Source organism: Grammomys surdaster, unplaced genomic scaffold, assembly GCF_004785775.1.
Source record: "Grammomys surdaster isolate TR1022 unplaced genomic scaffold, NIH_TR_1.0 208, whole genome shotgun sequence".
NCBI lineage: Eukaryota > Metazoa > Chordata > Mammalia > Rodentia > Muridae > Grammomys > Grammomys surdaster.
Window position 1 is genome coordinate 4,615,266 of NW_021604653.1, and position 25,402 is coordinate 4,640,667.

The 25,402-nt window shown below is 35.7% G+C and overlaps 1 protein-coding gene and 1 non-coding gene across 6 annotated transcripts in view; both read left to right on the top strand.

Moving 5' to 3' along the window:
• The window catches only part of Dpp10 (dipeptidyl peptidase like 10), a 1,453,779-nt gene that overhangs the window by 1,368,741 nt on the left and 59,636 nt on the right, over positions 1–25,402 (top strand). For all 5 annotated transcript variants that reach the window (XM_028771467.1, XM_028771466.1, XM_028771465.1 and 2 more), the window contains 3 exons: positions 2,638–2,761; positions 11,505–11,543; positions 14,940–15,047. In XM_028771467.1, the coding sequence (XP_028627300.1) occupies positions 2,638–2,761; positions 11,505–11,543; positions 14,940–15,047 (271 nt within the window). The remainder of the gene's footprint in view (positions 1–2,637; positions 2,762–11,504; positions 11,544–14,939; positions 15,048–25,402) is intronic.
• On the top strand, positions 23,472–23,603 carry LOC114624591. The gene has a single exon (XR_003711959.1). It is a non-coding gene; the product is annotated as a small nucleolar RNA SNORA17 (small nucleolar RNA).

The following is a 25,402-nucleotide window of genomic DNA, read 5'->3' on the forward strand; positions in this document are numbered from 1 at the left end:
ACATCGGATACCAGGAATGTGTGGTTAGGATTTGAATTGTTCTTCAAATATCAAATCTTTTTGGAAGCCCCTATAGGCCAGGCTATGCAATAGATAAAGCGTATCCTTTTTTGTGAAGGAATTACCAAGGTAGGTCTAAGAGAATTTCAGTCAAATATTGAAATTCTGCTGTTCTGTTATTTACTTTAAAATTCATTCTTGTTATTCCTACATCTCAATTTGTCCCATGTTGCTCTGTTTAGACAATTGAGATAATTTTTTCTGTGATTGATATTCAATTTTTAAACTAATTTGCCAATGTATCCTCCCAAAGCTGAAGACACTTTGATTTTTTTATAATCATTGATTAATCTTTCTAATGTTCATGTTAATTTTAATACAACTGGGGGCAAGGCTCATAAATTTTTACAGTACTCATATTAACTTTAGTACAACTTTAGACCATTTATATCTGCCATTCAGGAATATCTGAATAATTATAATTCAACCATGCATTTCCTAATTTTGTATAGGGTACACCATTCCTTTTTCTCAAAGCTCAATTTCTAAATTTCATGAAAGCTTGATGCTTATAATTCTGCTTTGTGTTTCTCTGTGCATTCTAATATTTCTGTGTAGGAGTTATGTATGATTTGAACCTCCTTCCTGTGTTTGAGTGACATAACAAGAATTTTATGAGCTACTCAGACCTCCAAGCCCTCTCTGGGTCATTTAGTCATTTTAGTAGTCACACTGTCAAATGTGATTACATACTCAAAATAAATTTGTTGAAACAAAACATTGAAAGTGGAGCAGGACACTCTTCCTTTTAGAACCTCCTGGCCCAGTGAGATGGTAAAAGAATATATCCAAACAAGCTGTGCATGTGATTCAAGGTTGCTCCATTATCTGCTTAGAGAAACTAGTGTTATGGTTTCTTTGAGTTTTTTGGCAATTTGTAAATAGCTGGTTGTGAAAAAGCATCCAGATGTTTTCAATAGACTTGAAAAAGAATATGTCAAATATCACTCCGTGGCAAGTTATACTCATTCTTCTGCTGACACCTTCACTTTGACAGGATAGCAAATACTTTTAGAGGGAACTGTATCTGTTCTGAAAAACATGGAAAAAATGTGAGATTCATGTACCTAGATCTCTTGCCCAGGTTCCCCTAGAACAAAAGATTTACTCTACCAGGTTTTACTATCTATAAATGATATTTTCATTAATGCAAACAAACATTTTATTTTATTTCTTTAAAGATTTAATTTTATTTATTTGTGTTTACCTGTATATGACTATCACGTGTATGCAGTACCCATATAGGCCAGAAGAGGGCATTAGATCCAAAAGTTCGAGGTAGAAGAGGTTGTAAGCTAACCCATGAGGGTGCTAGCTACTGAAATCCTTGCTTTAGGATAGTGCAGCAAGTGCTGTTAACTGCTGAGGGAGCTCTGTAGACTATAAGCATCGGCTTTAACACAACAAGCATAAAAGACACTTTTCCAGTTTTTTTTTTTAATGCTGCTCCTCTCTTATGAATGGAGGAAGTATCTAGAAAGGTTGTTGCTTTTTCCTTTTTATTGTATGCCAAACTATGATAATTGAGCTTTGAGATGTGGTAGCTCCGAGTTTTATGATACATTATGTTAATTTCTAAACATGAAATCAAAATATGTTATAAATAAAATTTATATTACATATTTATAACAATCTCCTGTCACTTTGAGGAAATAATTATACTAGTAATTAACATTCCTTCTATGCTAAAGATTTAATACCCAGTCAGATGCTTCAGTTTGATTTCATTTTTTACTTTTAACTGTTTGAAACAAGATTAGTAACACTATTATAAAAATTTTACGACTAAATGTTTGAAACTGACTCTTAATCCGCAGTTGCTAAAACACATTCAACTGTATTAGTTACTTTCCTTGTTGCTGTGATCAAATAACTTATAAAAGCAATTAAAGAAAGGAAACATTTGTTTGAACTCACAGATCAAGTGATATATTCTTTTACCATCTCACTGGGGTGGGGGGTGGCAGTCATGGTAGCAGGATGAACGCTGGCCCTCAGCTCACTTTCTCCTTTTATTCAGTCTTCAACTCATAAAATGGAAATTCTCACAAGAATGTCTAGAGATATGTCATTTAACTTATTCTAAAGTACTATCTAGTTGTCAAGAAGATTAACCAACACAGATGCCATTAATACCCCTATAGGCAAAAACTTTATATATAAGAAAAAAACATTAAGTCTGTGTATGAGGAATAACCATTAAGCCAAGATTAAGTTTTGTATTTTTATTAGCTATAAGTGGTTCTTTTAACAAAATGTAACATAATGTTAAAATTATATATGTGTTTTTCACATTCTAGTCCCAATCAATAAACTTTTTTTTGAAAAGTCAAGTATAAACTTGTTTCTACTTTTTCAAAAACTGCTTTTCTGGTAAATAATTCATTCTTACATTTTCTCCTATCATATATATACATATTTAAGCTTATTTTAAATTATGTATGTGAATATTTAAATAACAAGATACAACATCCTTATGATGTTTCAGTCATTGCATCTAAAAAACCACATGGCTTTTACTAGTATTGTACTGATTCTCATGCTCTAAATGTAAGTTTTATTTTTTTTCCAAACTAGAGAATATTACATCACCATGGTTAAATGGGTGAGCAACACCAGGACAGTGGTCAGGTGGTTGAATCGGCCTCAGAACATCTCCATCCTCACAGTCTGTGAGTCTACAACCGGGGCATGCAGTAGGGTGAGTTTAATTTATTTCCATCTTTTTTGGTAAGGTAAAGTGGTTAGGAGTTATTGTTTTGGAAGTCAGGTTTCTTAGAGTTCCATACAAAGACTTTTTTTTTTCTACCAATGATAGAAGGAAAAGGAGTAAATAATATCTATACTTTTGTGACTGAGGCAGTGTCTCAAAGTATGAGCCACTTCTGCACAGCCTCAAGCACTTGATCAGCCAAATAAATTCCAGGCGAGTGTCGTTGACACCTTGAAACCTCAAATTTGGCAGGTGAAGACAGGGCATGAGAAGAATAGATTGACTAGCTACACTTGTTGAATTGCTGAGCTCCAGGTTCAGCCAGAGACCCTGCCTCAATATGCAACATTAGAATAATTAAGATACTTAATGTCACCATTTGGTTTCCAACATGCTGTTCAAACATAGATATGTGAACATGCATACCTACACACCACACACATATAGACATGAAATATTAAGCAAAAGTGCACACTTTGCCCTATACCCTTGACTATTTCCAGTTTTTAAGGCAGAAGCATCAAGAGTAAGTAAAGGAGAACACACTTAGCTCTTAACTACATAAATGAATAAATGTCCACTGCACATGGGTTATTTAAACCTTATGGAAATCTTTGCAGTTGGGAATTTCTGTTCACATTTTGTCTTTGTCTTGATATTATCGGACATACCCTTCCAATTTACTTTAGAGATGGCCACTTCCCAGTATAGTTTATACTAGCTCTGTGGTAGTGTTTCCATACCTATAGGAAGTTAAAAGAAGACAAAAATGGCTTTTGTTCCAGTCATTGTAACAATTAGGGTATATTTAAATTTCAAAAATTACTCTCTATAAACTATGCAATAACTTAAATTATATCACATTCAAGGCTCTTGACAAAGAAGATGGATCAATAACGGATTCTTGGATTATGTAAAAATGAAATCATTGCTGGTTATCCTTTCCTCAGAAAACCACTAAAAGTTATATAAAACAACTGCTTTCAGGCATAAGATAACAGAAGGGACAGGCCATACTAGGCAAGTGCTCTAGTGATAAGTCCCATCATCTCCCTTGTATTGGTAGAGAATAAGGGGCATGGAAGCAAAACCCAAGCAAACCATGACTGACTCACTCTTCTATGGGAACAGCGAGAATCAGTTTTGTCTAGCAAGCTCAAACACACAAGTGGGATATCTAGAAAAGATCACCACTAATTTTGAGAAAATATTATTGTCTTTGGCTCAGTGTTTAAACATTGCGTTATCTATCAGAAGAAAATTTAGCTTTTCAATATTAAATTAAAATTCAATAGACAATTTTCAACAGTGCATAATTTATAAAAAGAAAAATATTCTATATGTTTGGAGAATTATATCCCAATTTTTTCCCCTCAGAGCTAGTCTGTAGGAATATGCCTAAGAATAGCAATGTTAGGGTCAGCAGGATTTCTGCAAACCATTAGAGAGTTATTTAGTAATCAGTTCTTTTAAGGAAAATGCATATGAAATTTTCAGTATTGAAATACAAAGAAAAGATCAAAAATCAAACCTTTCTACTAAAAAATATACAATATTTCAAGTGAAAATGAACTGGATGGGTCTAAGCACATTAGACACAGTTTTTGAAGAAAACAAAAAAAAAATAGAACGAAATGTGAATTTCTGAAAGCAAAAATACAATTTCAGTGTATAGTCAATCACTGTGGGCAAGTCACAGCCACAAGAGTTTGAAACAGCTGGTCATAACATATCCGAAATCCAGATCACAGAGAATGTACACCTTGATACTTATGTGCCTCTTACCTCAATTACATGGAAACATTAACAATATGTATAGCAATGTAAATTTATATACATGTGAAATTATATGTAGAAAATTCTAGAATATAGATACTGGAGTAATAAACACTGAAAGCAAAATGATATAATATTTCTCTTTTATGAATGTGTACAATGTGTTCAAGTATTCAGTAAATCCAAAGCAATGTAATGATAAACAATAATTTAAAAGCTCATAATGAACTTATTATAAATAAAAGATTTAGTAGAAATATTCAAAGTATCTTAAGAGAAAACAGCATTAATATAAGAGGACATAATTAGGAGAATATTGTCTGCATTTTGTCATACACAGCATAAGGCAGAAAAGAACAGATTAGATTAACAGATCTCTGACTGATATGCATCCATTGTCAAAATTCCTCAGATTTGATTTTCTTAAAGGGATGGATTGCATAACCACATAAGAAATGTGTTATATTATTTGATCAAACTAGAGGAATGGAATTAAGCCAGTGATTAATAGTTATCTGGCCACAATACACTATTGGCTAGTTAGGAATATCTGCCATTTAAATAATTGTATATATAAAAATAATGCTTCAAAATTCATAACAAGCTGGAATCACTGAGAAAGAAATTGATACGATTCCATTAAATCCCCTGGTAATTCTATCTATCTATCTATCTATCTATCTATCTATCTATCTACCTATCTATCTATCTATCTATCTATCTATCTATCTATCTATCTATCTATCTGTTATAGTAGCCTAAATACTAGTAAAGTTACAAAGTATTTTGACAACAGAATATGAAATACTAGATACAAAATACGTCATTCAACAGCAAAGTGTGTAATCCTTTTGTCTTCAAAAGTTTGAGCCTTAGCTTTTAATGGCCAAGCTATCTTCCAGCTCCAATCCACTTTTTGAAAGCTGAAGGGCTGTTCATCTGCCTCAAATAGAGCAAAGAGACTAGAGAGATGGTTCAGTGGTTAAGGGTGCTTGCTGATTTTGCAGAGGATGCCAGTTCAGTTTCCAGCACCCACATCAGGTTGCTGGTAACCACTAGTAACTCAAGATCCAGGGAAATCAATAAACTCTCTGTTCTCTCCAGGTATTTGCAGGCACATGGTCCACATACAGATAAGCAGGCATAAACAACTGCATATAAAATAAATACAAATATAAATATAGAAAGAAATAATAAATCTACAATTTTAACAATAAAAAGATACAATCACAAATATGTGGTAAATCACCAAATACTTGGAATTTCAAAAAAAGAGAACTAAACGTAAATCAAAGCACACTCATGACTAGATTGAGTAATAGGACATGCATGTAATCAAACACTGGGAAAGTTGTCATGAACAGTAGAAGCTGGAAAACAAGCTCAATTCAAAGTGAGACCCTGTCTCCAAAGGTGACAAAAAAGGAAAATTGCAAATGTATTTAAATAGATAACATTTTAAAAAATTTAAAAACAGAGAAATCCAGAATACTGTGTGAATTAAAGAGCTACACAGAAAAGAAGCTGAAACTTATGATAAACTCTAGCATAATGAGTTGAAAGAAATAGAAATATATTACTTAATATGTACTTATGACCTTTAATGCCCATCCAGTTGTGTTTTGTTTGTCTTGTTTGATCAAATACTTTGAGAGACAAACAAACAAAACAAAACACCATCTTTAGTGAGAAAGGGCCTGCAAATTCCAATGTATAGCTCATCACTGTGGACATCCTGGGGTTAGTGAACTCACAGGTGGGGATGAATACATCACTTGTGTATGCAGTTTTGACTGTGTGTGACAATGTATATGTGAGTGGAGGCCCACAAAAGCCAGAACGCTAGAAGCAGACTGATACATATGATATGGAATAACTTACAGGCAGTTTTAAGCTGCCATGTGGGTAGTGGGAATCAAATTCAATACGTCATTGAAATCTCCATGAGAACAAATTGTCCAAGAGTAAAGTGAGGAAGTTTTGAAAACTTAACAATAGTAACTCTTCAGTTCACATAGTAATTTTGAGTACATAAAAACCAACGAATCTCTACAAAGACCATATGCATTCATATTTAAAAAAAATTTTTTTAGTCTTTGAAATCTTTACAAATTAGAGGAGTACAATACATCAATAAAGAAACAAACAAAAAAATTAAGCAATTGTTAAATATGTCTAATGAATACATTTTCTAAAACTGGCCTTAATTCTTCTGTAACTTTAACTTGTTTCAAAATAAAGAATTCAGAGAATGAAACAAAATGCATTTCTATTGTAATAATACTAAGAGGTGGGTAAACTAAGATGCATTTAGACATTTAAATATTAAATATTCCAGGATAATTTTAAACATCTCAATAAGAGACATTTTAAAAATGTTAAGTAAATGTTCTCGAGTTGAAGGACTTAATAATGCTAAATAATCAGTTCTATTCCAACTTCAACATATTACAAGTTAAAGTTCCTTCAGTCCCTCCTGGCTGAACTGTTTCGGAAAGCTTTTTATGTATTCTTTGCTGACCTCAGTATGTCATGGAGGAAGGCCTTGACCTTCTGATATTCTAGCCTTAACTGGCTGAATGTTGGGTGACAGGTGTGTACCATCATACCTAGTTTTCTCAGATTTGCTTTCAGTAAAATAAAAATTAATTTAAAAATATATAATAATGGATCCAAAGAGGTGTTTTAAAGGGTAAGGAGTCTGATGACAAACTTGAAGATATGAGTACATTCCCAGGATCTATATGATGGAAGTAGAAAAAACACTCAGGAGTGCTGGCTTTTGACCTCCATATACATGTTATGTGCACACGTGCGTGTATATGTGTGTGTGTGTGTGTGTGTGTGCACGCACACACACACACACAGAAACCACCTCAAGAAAAAGGTAAAATAAATTTATTTGGAAATCTATACATGTAAATAATTCAAAATCTTCCTACAAACAAGAAAATTAGATGGACTGGACAAACTGTCTGCAAAAATAACTCAAAATCTGTGTACTCTTACTGATGAGAGGTGAGCAGAGACAGGGAAGCTATCAACTGAATCACATTGTTTGCAGAAAATGGGCCATCATTTATTGTATCAGTTGATACATATTTTATAGGGTAAATAAAACAATTTTAACCACATAGAAAGAAACTATCAACTATTTCATAAAGATCTAATGTCATTTTGAGATCAACTACACCCTTAAATCCAATGTGGCATAATGTCAAATTTCCAGAGGAAGTTATAGACTATAACTGAGGTTGTGGCTTAAATATCAGATGTTCCCCATAGGCTCATTTGTCTGAACTTTGTTCCCAGTTGGTAGTAATGTGTGAAAGCTCTAGTAGGTAGAGAATTGGTAGTCATCCCTGCCTCCTGTTTGGTCTCTTCCTACTGTGTTTGAATGAAATGTGACCAGTCTGTCCCCTGCTCCTGCCCCTGTCCCTGCCCCGTCCCTGTCCTTGCCCCTGCCCCTGCCCCTGTCTCTGCCCCTGCCCCTGCCCCTGGCCAAGCCCCTGCCCCTGCCCCTGCCCCTGCCCCTGCCCCTGCCCCTGCCCCTGCCCCTGCCCCTGGCCAAGCCCCTGCCCCTGCCCCTGCCCTGCCCCTGCCCCTGCCCCTGCCCCTGGCCCTGGCCCTGGCCCTGGCCCTGGCCCTGGCCCTGGCCCTGGCCCTGGCCCTGCCCCTGCCCCTGCCCCTGCCCCTGCCCCTGCCCCTGCCTCATGCCTTACCTGCTTTAGTGTATCATATCACTCATAATATAATCTGCAATGAACTATTTATTAAGATAAATTTTCTCTTGTCAGATATTTATTTAATCACAGAGGCAGGAAAAATAATACAATTCTATTCTATTTAACAAGCCAAATAATCACCAATTGTAGAAAAACTATGGAAATTCATTAAAATCAGAAATTCATCAGGAACTGTTTTGAAAATGACTAACAAAACCAAAGCTGATAAAACTGTTTTCTTAAAGGCATCACACACAAATAATACGCTAAATACAATGTACCCATTCAACAACTAAACAACCCATACAACAGAGTATATGAATAGACACTTATGACAAAAATAACAACTATGTGATATTTGTTTGTCCTTATCCTATTAAGGAAATGTAGACTAAAATCTTGAGATAATAGTACACAGGAGAATGAATAAATTAAAATATCAACTCAAAACTAAACAGAATTCATGAATCATGGGACATTAAAATTTGTAATTTTTGCAGGTAAAACTGAAAATAATTCAATTCCATTAAAATACATTTTGAAGATCAACTTGAATTAAACAAAAATGTAAAAATGCATAATAAAATATTTTATAGAGTAAACTTATATGAACTCTTGCTTGGTCATTTCATTACTATTAGAACAAAAGTAAAATCACATTTATAAAATAATTTGCAGGGAAAATAAAACATTAGCAATATTTTATTCACTGTGGGTAAAAGATGCTGGTAGGAAACATTCCATTAGCAAGGAATAGATTAAATACTAAGCAATATTGATGTATTTGATAGACTTCCACCCAGCCATTTAAAAAGGAGTAGTTATATGGATTAGGGAGATGTGTCTCTGAGTAAAGTGTTTGCTATGCTGCATGAGGACATGAATTCAGATCCCTAGAAGTCTAGTAAGGTTGATGCAGTAGAGGGTATCGGTATCTGTAATCCTGTCTCTTCAGTGCAGTACACGTGGTGGAAGCTAGAAAATACTAAAAACCTCACCAGCCAGGTAGCCTGGCATGGACAGTAGCAAACAAGAGACCTTGATTTAAATATGGTGGAAGACAAGTACTGCTACCTGGCATTGTCCTCTGACTTCCAAACAAGAGCCATGACATAGCTACACCTAAAGCTAAAGTCACACACATATGAACAGAGAGAGAGAGAGAGAGAGAGAGAGAGAGAGAGAGAGAGAGAGGAGAGAGGCACACACACAGACACACACACCCCACTTCATTAACACAAAGATATATAGATAGATAGATAGATAGATAGATAGATAGATAGATAGATAGATACAATTATAACATGATGATACAATCAAAACAACAACAACAGCAACAAGAGAGGGATACATCTCAAAAGTGTCTCAAGAAAGAAGCCTGACACTAACAAACAGATGATTCATGGTTCAATTATCTGGCTTCCTAGAACCAGAAAATCCAATCTATAGGGACAAGATTAGAAGACTATTTTCTTAGAGATCTGTACATTTCATTTTCTGTGAACATTCTAGAAACACACTTCCTAAATAATTTTTTCAAGAGGAGAATTAAATATGCAGCAGTTTGTCATTCTTGAATAACTTGAGTGAAACTTGGATAGTGAAAGCTACCATTACTGACTGAATAGTAGCTATGCATTCCATGTTACATTATTGCATTAGTAACATCCTCCCAAACATTATATTCCATATGGTTATATTATAGATTGGCCAGACTTTCTGTTGTATTTGATAAACTGTTCTAGGTGGATTGTTACTCAACTGACCACCTAGTCATTTTAAACTTGTCCTGCATAGAAGTGTTAGTGTTCTTTAGTAGAGTGTTTGCTTTACAGGTGGGATGCAAAACTGGCTCAACCAGAGAATCTTATTACCCCATGTATGCAAGGACACTCTAAGTACTTTTACTACATGACCAGAAGGATAAGTTAACACGCTACACATTCTCATGAGTGTCATTATGTTTATTTAAAACATTATCAAATCTGTGGTGATTTTATGCTGTGTCTGGGTTTAAAAGTTTAATTTTCTGTACATTTAAATTGTATAATGAATGACAGCATGTACGAATTTAGCATTGCAGTCCTAAGAAAACTGGGGTAGCACTAATAAAATATCAATATTTTATATCTTGGGTATAATGAATGGGCATTGCTTTAGAGGACATGGAAAATTGAAGAATAATTTGTTTAGATGATTTCTAATGTGTGCAGGAAGCCATATGTAGTGAAACACTGAAAACACATGCTTGGAAAAAGAAAGTGATTGAGGCCAGCATTCTGCTTCTGTGGTTATGAGTGCTTGATGTTCTTCCAGAGGACTACAGTTGAGTTCCTAGTATCCATGTTAGGAGATTCACAACCATGTAAGGAGAGCTCCAAGGATCTGATGCTTTCTTTTGGACTCTGAAGGGAATGTACCCATGATAGAAACTTATGTACACATGATTAATAATACATCATTTAAGAGAAATGGATCAATTTTAAAGCATATAATAATGTGTGTTTAGAATCAACAAGTGATATAAAATATGAAAATAGTATGAACAGTTTGAAATGAGCCTTTCCTCATGTAGAGAAGAACCATGTCCAGTACATTAAGGTTTCTTAATTTGATTCCCTTTTAAAATATGTATTTGTATGTTTCAACAAACATGAGCTTTATGTCATGGTGAAACAACATTATTTCTAAAATATTTTATCTACTTAATTAATTGGTCAAATCTGGCTTTTGAAATGATCTTGGCTATAACCATTTACAAGATATTTCATGGGAAAATCAAATCTGACATGTCATAGGTTGGATTTTTTTCTGTAACAATGAATGAGTGCTAATGAGAAAAATGATTATGACTAAGAGTGAGTTAATTAAAAGTATTTTAGATTTTGAATTTTACTGCTTACTGTTTGCCCAGCTCTGCTGGAGACTTAATATTGTTCCTAGATGATGTCTACAAAGCAGGACACAGCAGGGTCTGGTGGTTTACTAAATTTTGAAGCATGCAATAAAACATAGCTGTACCACCATGTTGATGTGCTCTTGAGAGGTACCCTCATCAAAAGGCTGCATTTCTCCTTTTCAAATCAATATTACCAATGGGATGGATCTATGAAGGGATTTCTCTAGATGAAGAGAGAGTAAAGGTCTGAAGAGAAGAACATAAGAAAGGTTGCATGGGTGAATGCTCATGTTCATCTTAGATGCTTCATGAGGCAATTGTTCTGTTTCAGAAATACGAGATGACGTCTGACACCTGGCTCTCTAAACAGGTATAGTAGAAGTTGCCTGTGTCACTTGTTGACCATTATGAACATTTCCCTTACATGATAGTTATACTTTTCTCTAAAATGTAATTTCCAGAGTTTGGGAAGATGGCTCATGGGTTTGAATAGTTATTATTGCAAGCATGAGAACCAGCATACTTTCCCAGAATCCCTGTAAATATCTGGTTGGTAGTGGTGGCCTACCTGTAAATAGGGAAGAGACAAGTTTCCATATTGCAGGCTGGCTAGTAAGACTAGGCAGAGATGTGTGGTCTGTCTTTTATAGGAAGACTTCTTTGAGAGAGAGATTTTCATTCCCACAACTGAAACAACTTGGTGTGATCCTGTGGGCCTTTACATCATAATCAATACCCTCAGATAGTCCACAGTAGTTGAAATTGGAAACCATCACAATTCTACTACATACTGTCATATGAATCATCTTCTTCTTTCTATTATCATTAGAAAGTGGAACTAAATTTTCTCCCAAAATTTCTTGTCGAAGGCCTTTGGTGTTTTCAAATTTCATCATAAATCACCTGTTAAAGTCATCTCCCACACAACCCTAACTAGATACCATCTCCCAATAAAATTATTGTAAAGTCACATGTAATATTTTCATTCATTAATATACTTATTCATTTTACATCCCTATTACAGCTCCTTTTCCTTCTAATATACTCTCATACAGTCTCTCATTCCATACACCCCTCCCCTTCTCCACTCAAAAGAGGTAGGCTCCTCTGAGTTTCATCCCACCCAGGTACATCACATGTAATTTTTATGTGACAAAATCTACTATCTCTCTGTCAAGGTAAAACAATAGAAAGAGTTTTCTCTGTAGCTCTTCAATGAAATAGATGTCTAGTGAAATATGTCACATAAGAACACTGCCAGCCACATTCCTTTACAGGAAATGATAAAGTAGAAAGCCTGATGATAGACTAACAGGTAGACATATAGACAGCAGTACACATGGAAGGAGAGAAATAATTTATTGTGTTCTATATAAGTATTCACTTACTAATACAATTTACCCTGTTATGAAAAATGAAATAGAAGTACAATTTTAAATTTATAACCAATAAAATGTTCTCATTCAATTAGATAAGACACTAAAAAGAAAACCAATAGAAATTAAGAATGTGACGGATATTTCTTCAGAATTGCACTTTTTCACACAGAGTGTTTATAAATTTTAGAGCCGTGAAGATTCCTAACAGTTTAACAAGCATGACTATATTACATCCAAATTTATATGTGCTGTGTAGAACTCATTTTTAAACAACAAAACATCCCGCTATCAGTTGTTCAGTAAGAAAATCCATTAAGTGTTGTATCAGAGTTCAGTTTTTTTGTTTCAGCAGGATTATAAAAATCTTATTAAAGGCTTAAAATTTCATAAAATGGAAGAGGCTGTCCACAGTAATTAGTGGAAGCACATTTGTAAGATAATTAGGACTTTTACAATAGCACATACTCACTTTCAGGATACTTGGAATGAAAGTATTGAATGGACATGGTTGATCTTACTTCAAAAGGGCATAAAAATAGGATGGCAAGTGTGTAACATACCTAAAGTTTGTAGAGCCAAGTAGCTCAGGTCGAGTGCTGTTTTCCATGTCTCAGAATCACTGTCATGAAGGATGTTCCGTATGTGAAGGCAGAAGGTGAAAGCAGAGTTCATCCAGTCATAAGTTTTGAGTTTTCATTGTGTCTTATGTAATTTTGTTCAAATTTACTTATGTTACTTCTGAGGTTTCAAGATATTACCTACATTATCATATAGTTTCATGAATATCCCCAAGTGAAAAATGAAAATTACCATTGCATTTCTGTTAAGAATATATTTTTCCAGATGCAGGGGATGAGGACTGTAATCTTGTTGCCCCATGTTACTCATGTTACAGAGGAAGGATCATGCTTACATGAGTCACACACTTGTAAACAGATGCACATACATGCAGTGCACGTACAGAGTGCTGTAAAGTGATATAAGAAACAGGTAGAAAATAAAAGTTGACAAGACTGTGGGCAGCAACAGACTACCAGGCCTTCCTGGGGTAATCATGAATAAGGTGAACTTAGAGCTGAAATATGCAGATATAAGAGGAAGAGCTAGATGAAGATAAAGAAAACTATGACGGTCCTGATGAGATAGGAGCAAGCTCTGACCCAGGGATAGTGTAAGAAGAGAAGAAAAGTTTTATAGTAGTGAGGTGAGGCAATTTGAAAGTCCAGGAGGGCATTTCAAGGTCTTATCAACAGACGCAGGGGAAATGGTTCAGTGGTTAGAGCACACACTGCTCTTTCAGAGGGCCTGGGTTTAGTTCTTTGAGGCCATGTGAGTGACTCTCCTGTAACTCCAGCTCCAGGGGATCTCACACCTCTGAACTCCATTGAAACTGCCACATATGCACATAAGTAGGCTTTAAAATAATAACAGTTTAAAACTTGAAAATCTCCCAAAGAAAACCACTCCATATTTAGAACCATTCTTTAATTAGGCAGAAAGTAATGTGATGCTATATCAGATGTTAGCTCTCTTAATGTACTCATGTATATGTGTGTATGTATATATGCTTATGTGTGTACATATATGCCTCTGTGTGAAATGTATATATGTTCTTCCTGAGAATATATACACACAAATGTATGCCAAATATACATTCATATATATATATATATATATATATATATATATATATATATATATATAACACAATTTAATTTTCAAAAGCATAGTAATTGTATTCATGTATGTCATTGTGGTTTAATTAAAAATTCACCTAATGTTCACAGTAGGACTGGGCATTTTGTATGTATGTTCAAGGAAAAGTGAACAAATAACAGGAAATTAAGAATAAATAATCTCAAAAAAAGAATAAATAATCTCTAATTTCCAATTATGTAACATTCTTGTGTTTTCACCAAATGTGCTGGGCACTGACAGAAAAGAATTTCCTGATATTAAGGTTGCTCAGTAAATGATATTAAGAAATGTTTCGTAAAGACTTTCATGATTTAAAAAATATTTCAATAAACTGGTCTATAGACTTAATTCACCCTTATGTTTGCAAGATAAATTACTGAAGGCAAATCCTGGTCAAGCTATAAAAGTTCTTGTCTGTATACATTTCTTTCATGCCTTCACTCTAGTTCTTAACATATTCATCCTCAATTCATGAAACCTCAACATTCTTCCTATTTTTAATATTAATTCACATAATGTGACATTAAATCCACTTTTTAAAATTCTAAATGCCATGCTTTTGGTTTTTTTTAAAACAGTTTTCTCTTTCCCAAACTAATTGAAATCAAACAACAGCCTATGTTTAATGTTGAGTAGAACGCTGACCCCATAGAAGTTCTGAAATTCTTCTGTGCCCTTCTCCGTTATAGAATGAGGAGCCAGTGTTTTCCAGAGATGGAAGCAAGTTCTTCATGACTGTTCCTGTCAAACAAGGTGGAAGAGGAGAATTCCACCATATAGCCATGTTCTTGGTCCAGGTAGGTCCTGGGATTTTTCTTTGATTCAGTTTCATTGTAATTGAAGGCTCAGTGCTCCTTCCTTGGATTTGTATTTACATGCATGTACAGGTGTACATGAATAATGGCTCACCTGTGAAAGTCAGAGGACAACCTCGAGAGTCAATTCTTTCTGTTCATGTTCTTTGAGGCAAGGTCCCTTGTTATTCAATTCTGCCTATGCTATGCCAGTTGACCCAGGTACTTCTAGAGATTCACCTGTCTCTGTCTCTCATCTCACCAGAGGAGTGATGGGACTATGGATACATGCTACCAATTCTGCTTTTACAGGAGTTGTCAACATTCAAATTGATGTCCTCTCGTTATGTGACAAGGGCTTCATCAACTAAGCCACCTTTCCTAGTCCCAAAAATCCCAGTTCTTGTGCCATTCAGAGCTTAGAGTTAGAGTGAGTTCCATGAAGCTAAGCAATGGAGCTCACACATATTTTTTGGAAGATGATGTCATATATTCAAAATGCATCATTACAATTTCAATGTAATGTAGTCAGCCATATGTGTTGTGAATTTAGAGTCTCAGCATGTTATTTATTTGTTTATTTATTTATTATTTATACATACATATATACATACATACATGCATGCATACATACATACATGCATACATACATACAAGTACAAGGTGGACGTGGACTCACTATATAGTAGACAGTGACCTTGAACTTCTGATCCCTAGAAGCCAACTCTGTCCCTAAAAGCCAGGATAATAGGAATAAGCCAAGATCCAAGTTTATGAAGTTCTTGGTATCGAATCCAGGCTTTCTGTATGCTAAACCAGGCTGTGCTCACATTCAAAAGATTCCATCTATCTTTGCCTCTTGAGTACTGGTATTAAAGATGTGTGTCACTACACTCAACTGGGATATAGGACTTAACTAAAACACATTCTAATTTCAAGAACCTGGTGACAATCTAAAAAGTTCTGTTCATTAAATACATAGTTCCTATTTTGTACATGTAACACTATCAAGCCATTATGTAGGTATTGAATGTATGTACTGGCGATATGGCACAGATGGTAAAGGAACTTACCTTGTAAATCTGGTGACCTGAGCAAAATACATTTAAAGGTGGAATGAAAGGACAGATTCCACAAAAGTATCAACTGACTTACACATGCATGCCACAGAATATCCAGCCACATATGAACAGAATGTCCACCCAAAAATAAATAAGTGAATATTAACTTTTGAATATTCATAACCAAGTAAATCCCCTTCAAAATGGAATGGTCCAATAAATTTAAGATGCATCTATTCTAGAAAATGCAGTGCATATTTTAATGTAGAAAATAAAATTAATGTTCTCAACAACTAAGAGGCCAAGCTGTTTCTTAGAAAATTTTTGATAAAAGGAAGCAAACATTTTTCCTTCTAAATTTCAAACAAATTTTAAAAGTGTAAGTAGTTTTAAAATCAACAGGTTTATTAATAGCTAATTTAAATATGTCAAGAATAATGAGTCAATTTAAATTTAATTTTCAATCATGCACATTCAGGAAGAAACAAGCATCCTTAGAAGGGAACATCCCATTCTCTCACACACAGAGAGAGCTTTATAATGACAAATAACATGGAGGAAATCAAATGAGTATGAGTGCTTCCCAAGCATGTAGCAAATAGTATCTTTCTTTTTTTTAATACAGAATATAAATATACATGTGGCATAAAATCTTTCACAAACTTGGCTATTTCAAGTTCTCCACTCTTTTTACTCTTGTGATTATTCTGAAGCTCATGCGACCTTAGTAAAACTCACAAGAGCATCCAAACGTAATACAATGGACATGACTGAGAAGAGGAATGGGTCAGCAGGAGAGGGAGGGGACAAAAGAGTAATGTAGAAGTGGGTAGGATCCAAATACATAATGTATATGCCTAAAAATGTCATGGTGAGCCCCACTGTGTATAATTAGCATGTAATAATAAACACATTGTTTTAAATAGAGTAAATATATATATATATATATATATATATATATATATATATATATATATATTTATCTCCTACAGATATTTACTTTGGATTGACAATATTTTATAGCAGCACTAAAACTACAAAGTTACCCAAAGTTTGCATTTTTAAGCAATCTTCACAAATGTGACTTTAATTTTAATCAAGGCTGAAATGAAAAAATTAGGACATGTGTAATTTCTACAGCAGGGAGAAAGACTGATTTTCATAGTAGGTTATTAAGTTAGAAAAGTGGACTAGTTAATTGTATACCCATGAATAATGCAATTACATTTATTTCTAAATAAATGTATGCATTTATATATGAATAAATTTCTAGGTCTTTCTGGGTCAAATATTGATTGATCGGAATAGGCAGATGGGATGTTAAGGTAATATTTTCATTTTCTATGTGAAAAACAGGTCATTAGAAAATTATTTCATTTACTTCTGCTAAGTAAGGCTTGTGATCATTAGTACTAGGGAAATAAATTTGCAAGAAATTGCACTTTATAAACGTTATAATCTGGGAATTTTACTGAATCTTTATGTTTTAAAGATGTACCTTATGTATATGTTTGTGTGAGTGTATCTGTGTGTATGTGTGTGTCAGTGTGTGTGTGTGTGTGTGTGTGTGTGTGTGTGCATGCATGTGCACTTGACAGTCTTAAAAGAATGTTAAATCACCTGGAGCTAGAATTACAGCTGGTTATGAGCGACCTGACATGGGTGCTAGGACTCAAATCCAGTCCATTTAGAAAAACAACATGTCCTCCGATCCACTATTTCTCTAGTCTTTACTAAATTGTTAAAACTCAATACTCTGAAATTTAGCTACCCCTTTAAACACTCAAGATGATCCCATTAATAAACTATCTGCCCTGCAGGTAAAAGGACCTGAATTTGAATATTTGGTACCTGCCTAAAAGCCAGGTATCAACAGGCACATCTGTAATGTTTGGGGAAATGAAAACAGGTGCATCTCCAGAGCTTACTGGCTATACAGTCTAGGCTGTTCAAGAGCTCTGTATTCAGAAAGAGAGCCAAGAAAAAACTCAATCTTGGAAGATACATGTCAGTCTCTGGCCTATGCACAAAGGTAGTCCCACATGCACGTGCATATGTATACTCATACCAAAGAAAGACTTCACAAATAAAGAGTGAAGTCTAGAAACATATGTATAATATATCATGACATTCATAGTTTTAAATGAAGCCAGTTTACTTAACTAATTAAGAAAGGAAACCATATCTAGTATTATGTTGGACAGATGATGTCTTCCAAGACTCTTTCACATTTAGTTAAGAATTTCTCTTTATTTTTTTAAATTTCCTGTATTTTTGAGGGTTTTATATGTGTATACAATGGAATGTGACCATACATTCCATGTTGTTGCCCATTCTCTCCATGTTCCCTTTAATATATCCCTCTCTCAACTTCAGTTGTTGTTGTTGTTGTTGTGGTGGTGGTGGTGGTGGTGGTGATGGTGATGGTGGTGGTGGTGGTGGTGGTGGTAGTTCCATTATAACCACTAAGTCTAGTTAGTATTATACATATGAACCTGGGTGGGACAACAGCTATAAGATGGGAAATATACCAGTGGCCACATTCTCAAGAAAAGGATGATTCTCCTCCAACAACAATCTACTGCCAGTATCTCTTTAGTAAGAAGTGGGCCAGGAATTTTTCTAAATGCCTTGAAAGGAATTTCATTTGTTGCTGAAATAGCCTGTGTGCAAGCACATCCATTAGTCTTGCAATGTTCAGAGCAACCAAAAAGAGCACCTGTGTTGACTTTGTTCACCTTTCATCCAGAGTGTGAAAATGTTTCATTGAAGTAGAAAACTTTCACTCTATTCTGGTTGCCATTCAGGGCATTAATAATTTGTCAAACAGAGAAAAAAAAGGCTATGGTATTATTTGTGGGAAGCCTGTCAGTTGACTGAAATTAACATACTTGTTATGGAACCATAAATTGATATTTAGGTAAATACAGTTTCTCATGTATAAATGTTCACAGAACTCACATACATGTATGCACACACAAGTGCAGTCTCACACACATGCATAAATGTACACACTATTTGGGAAAATAGTTTGAAACTTCTTATTTCCTTTTAAAAACAACTGTAAGACTGTTTTATTAATTGTATAAAACTGTTGTTATGTAGTCAATACAACACTTTTCAAGATTAATACCTAAACAAAGTAATGAAAGAATAAATTAATCCTATGCTGTTCTGTCATTCCTTTTAATAAGCTTTTCATCAATTGATGCATATATTTCCAGTTTCTTTTTACATTAAAATAAAGATTTTTTTAGAAAGATTTCAATCAATATAATTTAGGTTTGCAACATTTATAGAATGAAATATAATTTTTCTGATACACTCTAATAGAATTTTTAATACTTTGCATTTAGCATATACTGAATTGTGATTTTAATAGATCTGTGGCATTCACTCATGCAGACTTGTTATGCTTGCTTTAAATGATCCATTTTTATCATTAAAGCTATTCTACTCTTTGATGTTAGATTCTTAGACAAGCAATCTTATTCGCAAACATTTCTATTTTAATTGCCTCACAAGAATCCATTTCTAAACGTTCATAGAGTTGTAAGTACATTAGTCAGAAGTTGCTACAGGAACAGAATTGATAGAATAAGTACATATTAAGGGTAGATTTATGAGATTGGCTTACGTGATACAGTGGGAAGTCCAACAACTGTTCCCTCACACTGGAAAGGGAAACCATCCAATAATTGCTAGGTTCATAAGGCTGGATGTTCCAGTAGTTCTAGTAGGGCCCCAAAATGGTGGAATGGTGGAAAATTACTGGAGAACCATCTTCACTATACATATAATTCCTAAGAAGCTGACTCTTATATCAACAGAGATATGAAGCATTAATAGAATGGATGAATTTACCAGCAAGGGCAAAGTCAAGCAGATGAAAGCAGCTTTCAGTCTTCCACAGCCTTTTACTAGGATCATAACAGGACATGCTGCCATATTTAGAGTAGATATTCCCACTTTCAATAATCTGATCAAAACATCTGTCACAGGAATGTTCAGATGATTGCCTCCTTGTCAGTTCCATATCTAGTCATGTTGACAAATTGCTTCCTGCACCACCACGTTTCATGAAGTAAACCACATGCAAGTGTAATATGTTCGTTAGGGTTCACATATAGTGCCAATTGACTCTTCAAAACAAAGCATCATCATTTATAAGTAAAGGAGGAGTGCACACTACATTGCCGACCTCTCAATAAGATGCTCTTGGCTGTGCATAGTCATTCTGTTCTGGCCTTAGAGCAGTAGTCTATTGCTAGTGGATGTTCATGGGATGCTGACCATGATGGAATCTGGCAACATAGTGTACTGCATTCAGAGCATCTGCTGTGAGGCTCAGCTGTGTCTGGAAGCCTTCTGACTCACTTAGGGCAGGATCATGTATTTGAAGTGGTTACTGACTGAGACCAGTAAATCTTTGCAAACATTGTACTCTCTGGCACAAGTATAGATGAAAACCTCAGAGGGAGGCTTTCTACCCATGTACTCTCAGGCTCTCTTCAGGCTGGAGTGTAAGGTTTGTGCTCATGAAACTTTATGGGATTTTTTCACATTTATAGAATCTATCCACTGTCAAAGTTATTTAATAAGGGAAATAATTCTTTTACTTTTTTAGCCTCCAATAAAATATGATTATAATTTTATGTAAATTACAGTAGTGCCTTCTGACATCCTCTCTCTTTATACCCTCTACCTTTTTCTCTGTGTGTATACACATATGCATGTATACAGACCATCTGTCAACCTTGAGTGCCATTCTTCACTTGCTATCTACCTCCATGTTTGACAAGGATCTCTCATAACTCACCAAATAGACTAGGCTGTCTGGCCCATGAACCCCAGAGATCTGTTTGTCCATGAGATGACAAGTGCCTGATATTATGGAGAGTTAATGCTTTTTAATTTTAATTCTTTTATTTAAATTTTTAAAAATTAGCTCATCTTTTAAATTAATTTGATTTGATATTAATTTGAAAATTAAACTAAAATTAATTTTTTTAGAATTTCATTTTTAAAGCGAGGATTTAACTCAGGTCCTCACACTTTCAGAGCATGCACTTTGTAGAGTATGCTATTAACTTGTTTCCTTGGTAGTATTTAAAATTTGGATTTCAAATATGTACTCTTTCATGAGTAATTAGTAAACAAATTACTTTTATTAGCTTTTAGTTGGCTTGATAGGCTTATACTATGAACTATTTTTTCTAGGTTTCAGTGAGATTTTATGCATAGTGCACATTCATTTTTACATTTCATTAGTTGTTTGATATATGCTAGCAAAATCACAATTTTTGTATCCAAATAAAATTCTTGCTTATTCCTCTACACATGTTTCCAGATTCCTTTCACTGTGAATATATGAAAGCACAAAGTCTGCAGTTTTTCAGTACCATACTGTTTATTAAAATATATTTGAAGATCATTACTTGTAGTGTTGGAGACACGACTTACTACTTAGCAATTATTCCACAATCATCAGAGTTTGGACTCAGAAGTCTGTCCATTCAGTTTATAGAGGAGCAGGTAAAGAAGGAGTGATCTTGTTGGTTTCCATCCAAGCCATGCTACGTGTCCCAGGTTCAGGAAGAGACTGCCTCACTGGAACTGGAGCAGAGTATTTACTGTAAGAGGACACCCAGTAACCACTTGTGGCCTCCACTCACAGGCATCGGTATACATACCTTCACATACAGGCACATGCACTCACATGGACACAAATATGTGAACATTAATAAACAGTTGCTTTTAGGAACAATAATTGTCTTCTGGTATGTGTATGAAACTGTTCCCCTGGAGAGTTATTTTTACATAGCCTGTTAGTAACTCTTCTCATCTCTGTGACAAAGTACTCAGCAAAGGTAACATACAAAAAGTTTTATTTTGGCCACAGTTTGATGATAGTCCATCATGGTGGGAAAGCTTGAAGTTCCTAGTCTTGTCATATGTACAGTCAGGAAGCAGAGAGATGAATACTGGTGCTCAGGTCACTTTTCCTCTTTATTCAGTCCAGGATCCCAGCCCATGATGAAGCTGACCACACTTCAGGTGCATCTTCCTTTTTCAGTTATCACAATCTAGAGACTGCCTCATAGATGTGCCCAAAGTAGTGTCTCTTAGGTGATTCTTAATGGTGTCATGTTGAGAATCAAGATTAATCCTCACAATATCCCTCCCACTCAGAGAGGGGTGAGCACAGTTTCCAGATTGTTCGAGATAAGCAGCTACACTATCATTTTCCCAAACTGTGAAATAAAAAAATCCGAAATCTCACTGTTGCATTTGTCCACTTTGTCTATACAATAGCAAGCAATTTCACTCAGGAGAGCTGAGGATTCCACTCAGAACAATATTAAGTTACATTATTGATTAGAAGTACTGTAGAGAATCACATGCTTGTAATTCATAATCCTATCACCTAATCAACCTAATAAAAGGTTTTCATTAAATTTCACTACTCTAACTGATTAGGACATTGTCTGAAAACAATGAGTTCATTTCCTGTGACGAATAGACAGTAAATTAAAGCATGATATTTTTTAAGCAGTGTGTCATCTCCCTTATTTAGTGACTGTAAGCTTTGGGCAGAATTTAATATCAGATATTTGAATAAACAGGAAGTTACCAGGTAACAAATACAGGGCACTGCTAAATGTACCAACATGCTTCCAGTTTATAAATAGAAATGCCTGGCTCAGATTTTGCCTCTTTGCATGAGATAAAATCATCACCAATTCAGGGTGTGTGTCTCATGTCTACTTTCCACTATAGCACTCTATTCTAGACTTCCAGGCTGGTTCAGAGAATGAATGAAGTCTTATTCCTGTTCCCTATTTTATTCTGAATTTAAAGTTAAAGTAAGAGGTGAATTGAAAATATATTTCCATACTGTAGCTTCTCTTCGAAGTATACCCAGGTTTATATCTACACCCAGGGTTTCTGTTCTGCCAAGTTTATATAGAAGACATATGGATTAACAAAAAGATATATTTCTGTGTAATAAAACTTTGTATACTTTGTTTAGTTTTCATTCCTTGGAACTACACAGTGGAGTGAGAGGCATGGTTCCCACAGGCTGTCCTCTGACTTTTTACAGATATGCTATGGCATGAACATTTGAGTGCATATGCACACGCTCACACACACACACACACACACACACATAAATTGTGAAAAATGCAAATTTTCCTTCTGTGACTTTGTTATTTGAAAGTGTTTGAAAAACTCCTTGAGATTCATAAATCCCATTGTATGTCATAATCAAGTCTCTACATTTATTTTTATGTGGCCAATAATAATCTAACAAATTCTGTTTGGTTTGGAATGTGTTGCTTGGAATCCTTAAAAAAGTTAATGTGCTGCCCCTAGAGACTTGGCAGGTGTGGCTCCTGTGTCACATGTGTGTCAGTAGGTGGCAGAGAAGAAGGAGGCTATGTCTATGCTCAGCGTTCTGATTATTGAACATCTGAATGATTAGCAGCCTAACAATCTTTGAAAAAGAAATGAACCTGGGACAACTACTACTCCAGTGTCTAGAGGCTCAGACAGGGAGCTAGCCAGTCAGATGGGAGTGAACCTGAGACAGATGGCAATTGCATGGGGCTACACTGGTAGTCCAGGCAAAGAATAAGTATGGGATTACCACCAGACCAAGACTGTGGGGTTTGGATAGGGAGCTAGGGTGAGATGACCACCAATCCAGTGTCATGCAGGCCCTGGGAGGTGCAGACCATGTTGAAGATAACCTCTTCCCAGTCCCATAATGCATGAGTAGGTCATAGAACTCCTGAAACAGCACCAGACACTCAAAGACCCTGGACACCACTAAGAGGAATAAGTAAATGGTAGAGAAATGGAAGAGAAACAGAAACAAAGATGTCAGCACAATGAAGAGAGGCAGTACTGATGGCTTGAAGGTAGTGAGGGACAGCCTGATGTAAGTAGCCAGTGATGCCACCTGAAACTACAGTGGGGTCCAGGCCTATGCTGCCATTAGGGGCCACATCTGGGTTCATGCCAGGATCCATGGCCCTGTAGAAGCATGGGTCTGTTACCACAAAAGATCATGTTGAAGTCTCTGGTATGAGTTGCTGACTGGGAACACTTTGATGTCTGAGGGGTGTGCAGAACTTGCTCCTTGCCTCAACTTTGTGGAAAATCTGACCATGGGCACAAGAGAGTGGGAGATATGACCCTGCTGCTAATTAACTGAAATACTATGGAAAGCAACCCATACACATGGGAGTTGTACGTGAGCTAGCCCCATGGGTAGGAGCATTCTAGAGCTGGCCTTGGAAATTGTTTCCTATGTGGATGAGGGAGACATAACCTCCTCCTCTTCCTTGCTCACCATTTGCAGCAAATGGAAGACCCAACCCTGAGATAATGAGAGCAGGAGAGCTGGCCCTGTCCGTCACCAGCTGCTACACTCAGAAGAGAGGTTCCTGTACCTCACCTGGGCAACATAGTAGAGCTGACCTTAATGGCAGCAGGGGTGAGCTGGACAAACAGTGTGAACATGGGAAAGCTGGTTACCCACTTGTTTGTTATGTGGTGATGTGATCAAGGGAGTGACCACCCCCTTATACCTTGACATCTATGGCAGGCAGGAGAGTTAGCACCAAGATAAAAAGAGTGGGAGAACTGGCCTTGTCCATCATCACCTGCAACATTCAGGAGAACAGGCCCTGCACTTACCTGAACAGCACAGTAGATCTGGCCTTGGTTTGAAGGGTATGGTGGGGTAGATTGGAGAGTGTGTTGCCAGTAAGGAGCCCCAAGGGCAGGAGAGCAGGAGATCGAGAGACTAGCTCAAGTACATCTTAGGCCTAGACGCAGGGTTTTGAATTGACGCATCCTAAGATCTATGCCATTAGTCAACTGCTGGAGTTCATGACAGAGCCTGTCCTGCAGATTCAAAATTCTAGGATCTCCATGTCACAAGGCAACAGGATATCTGAGAACAGTCCTGGTAAGGTTCTAGTATTGACAGAGTAGCAGAAGCTAGAGACCTCGAACCAGACCAACAAGCCATTGCAACGAATATTTGCAAGAAAAATGTGTGGAAAAAAAATGTATACTGCGGGACATACTGTGGCATCCTAAAGATTCCACAATGAGATTTTTTCCCTTTGTTGTGGGAGAGGTTGCAAGATAGAGCTTAGTTAAAATAGATTTTTTTCCTAATCTTAAATGTATAACTTTGTTAAAAAAAATTTTAGCTCTCTGAGACAGTCTCACAATTTAGCATACTTAGAAATCTATGAACCACAAGTATTTAAAAATACT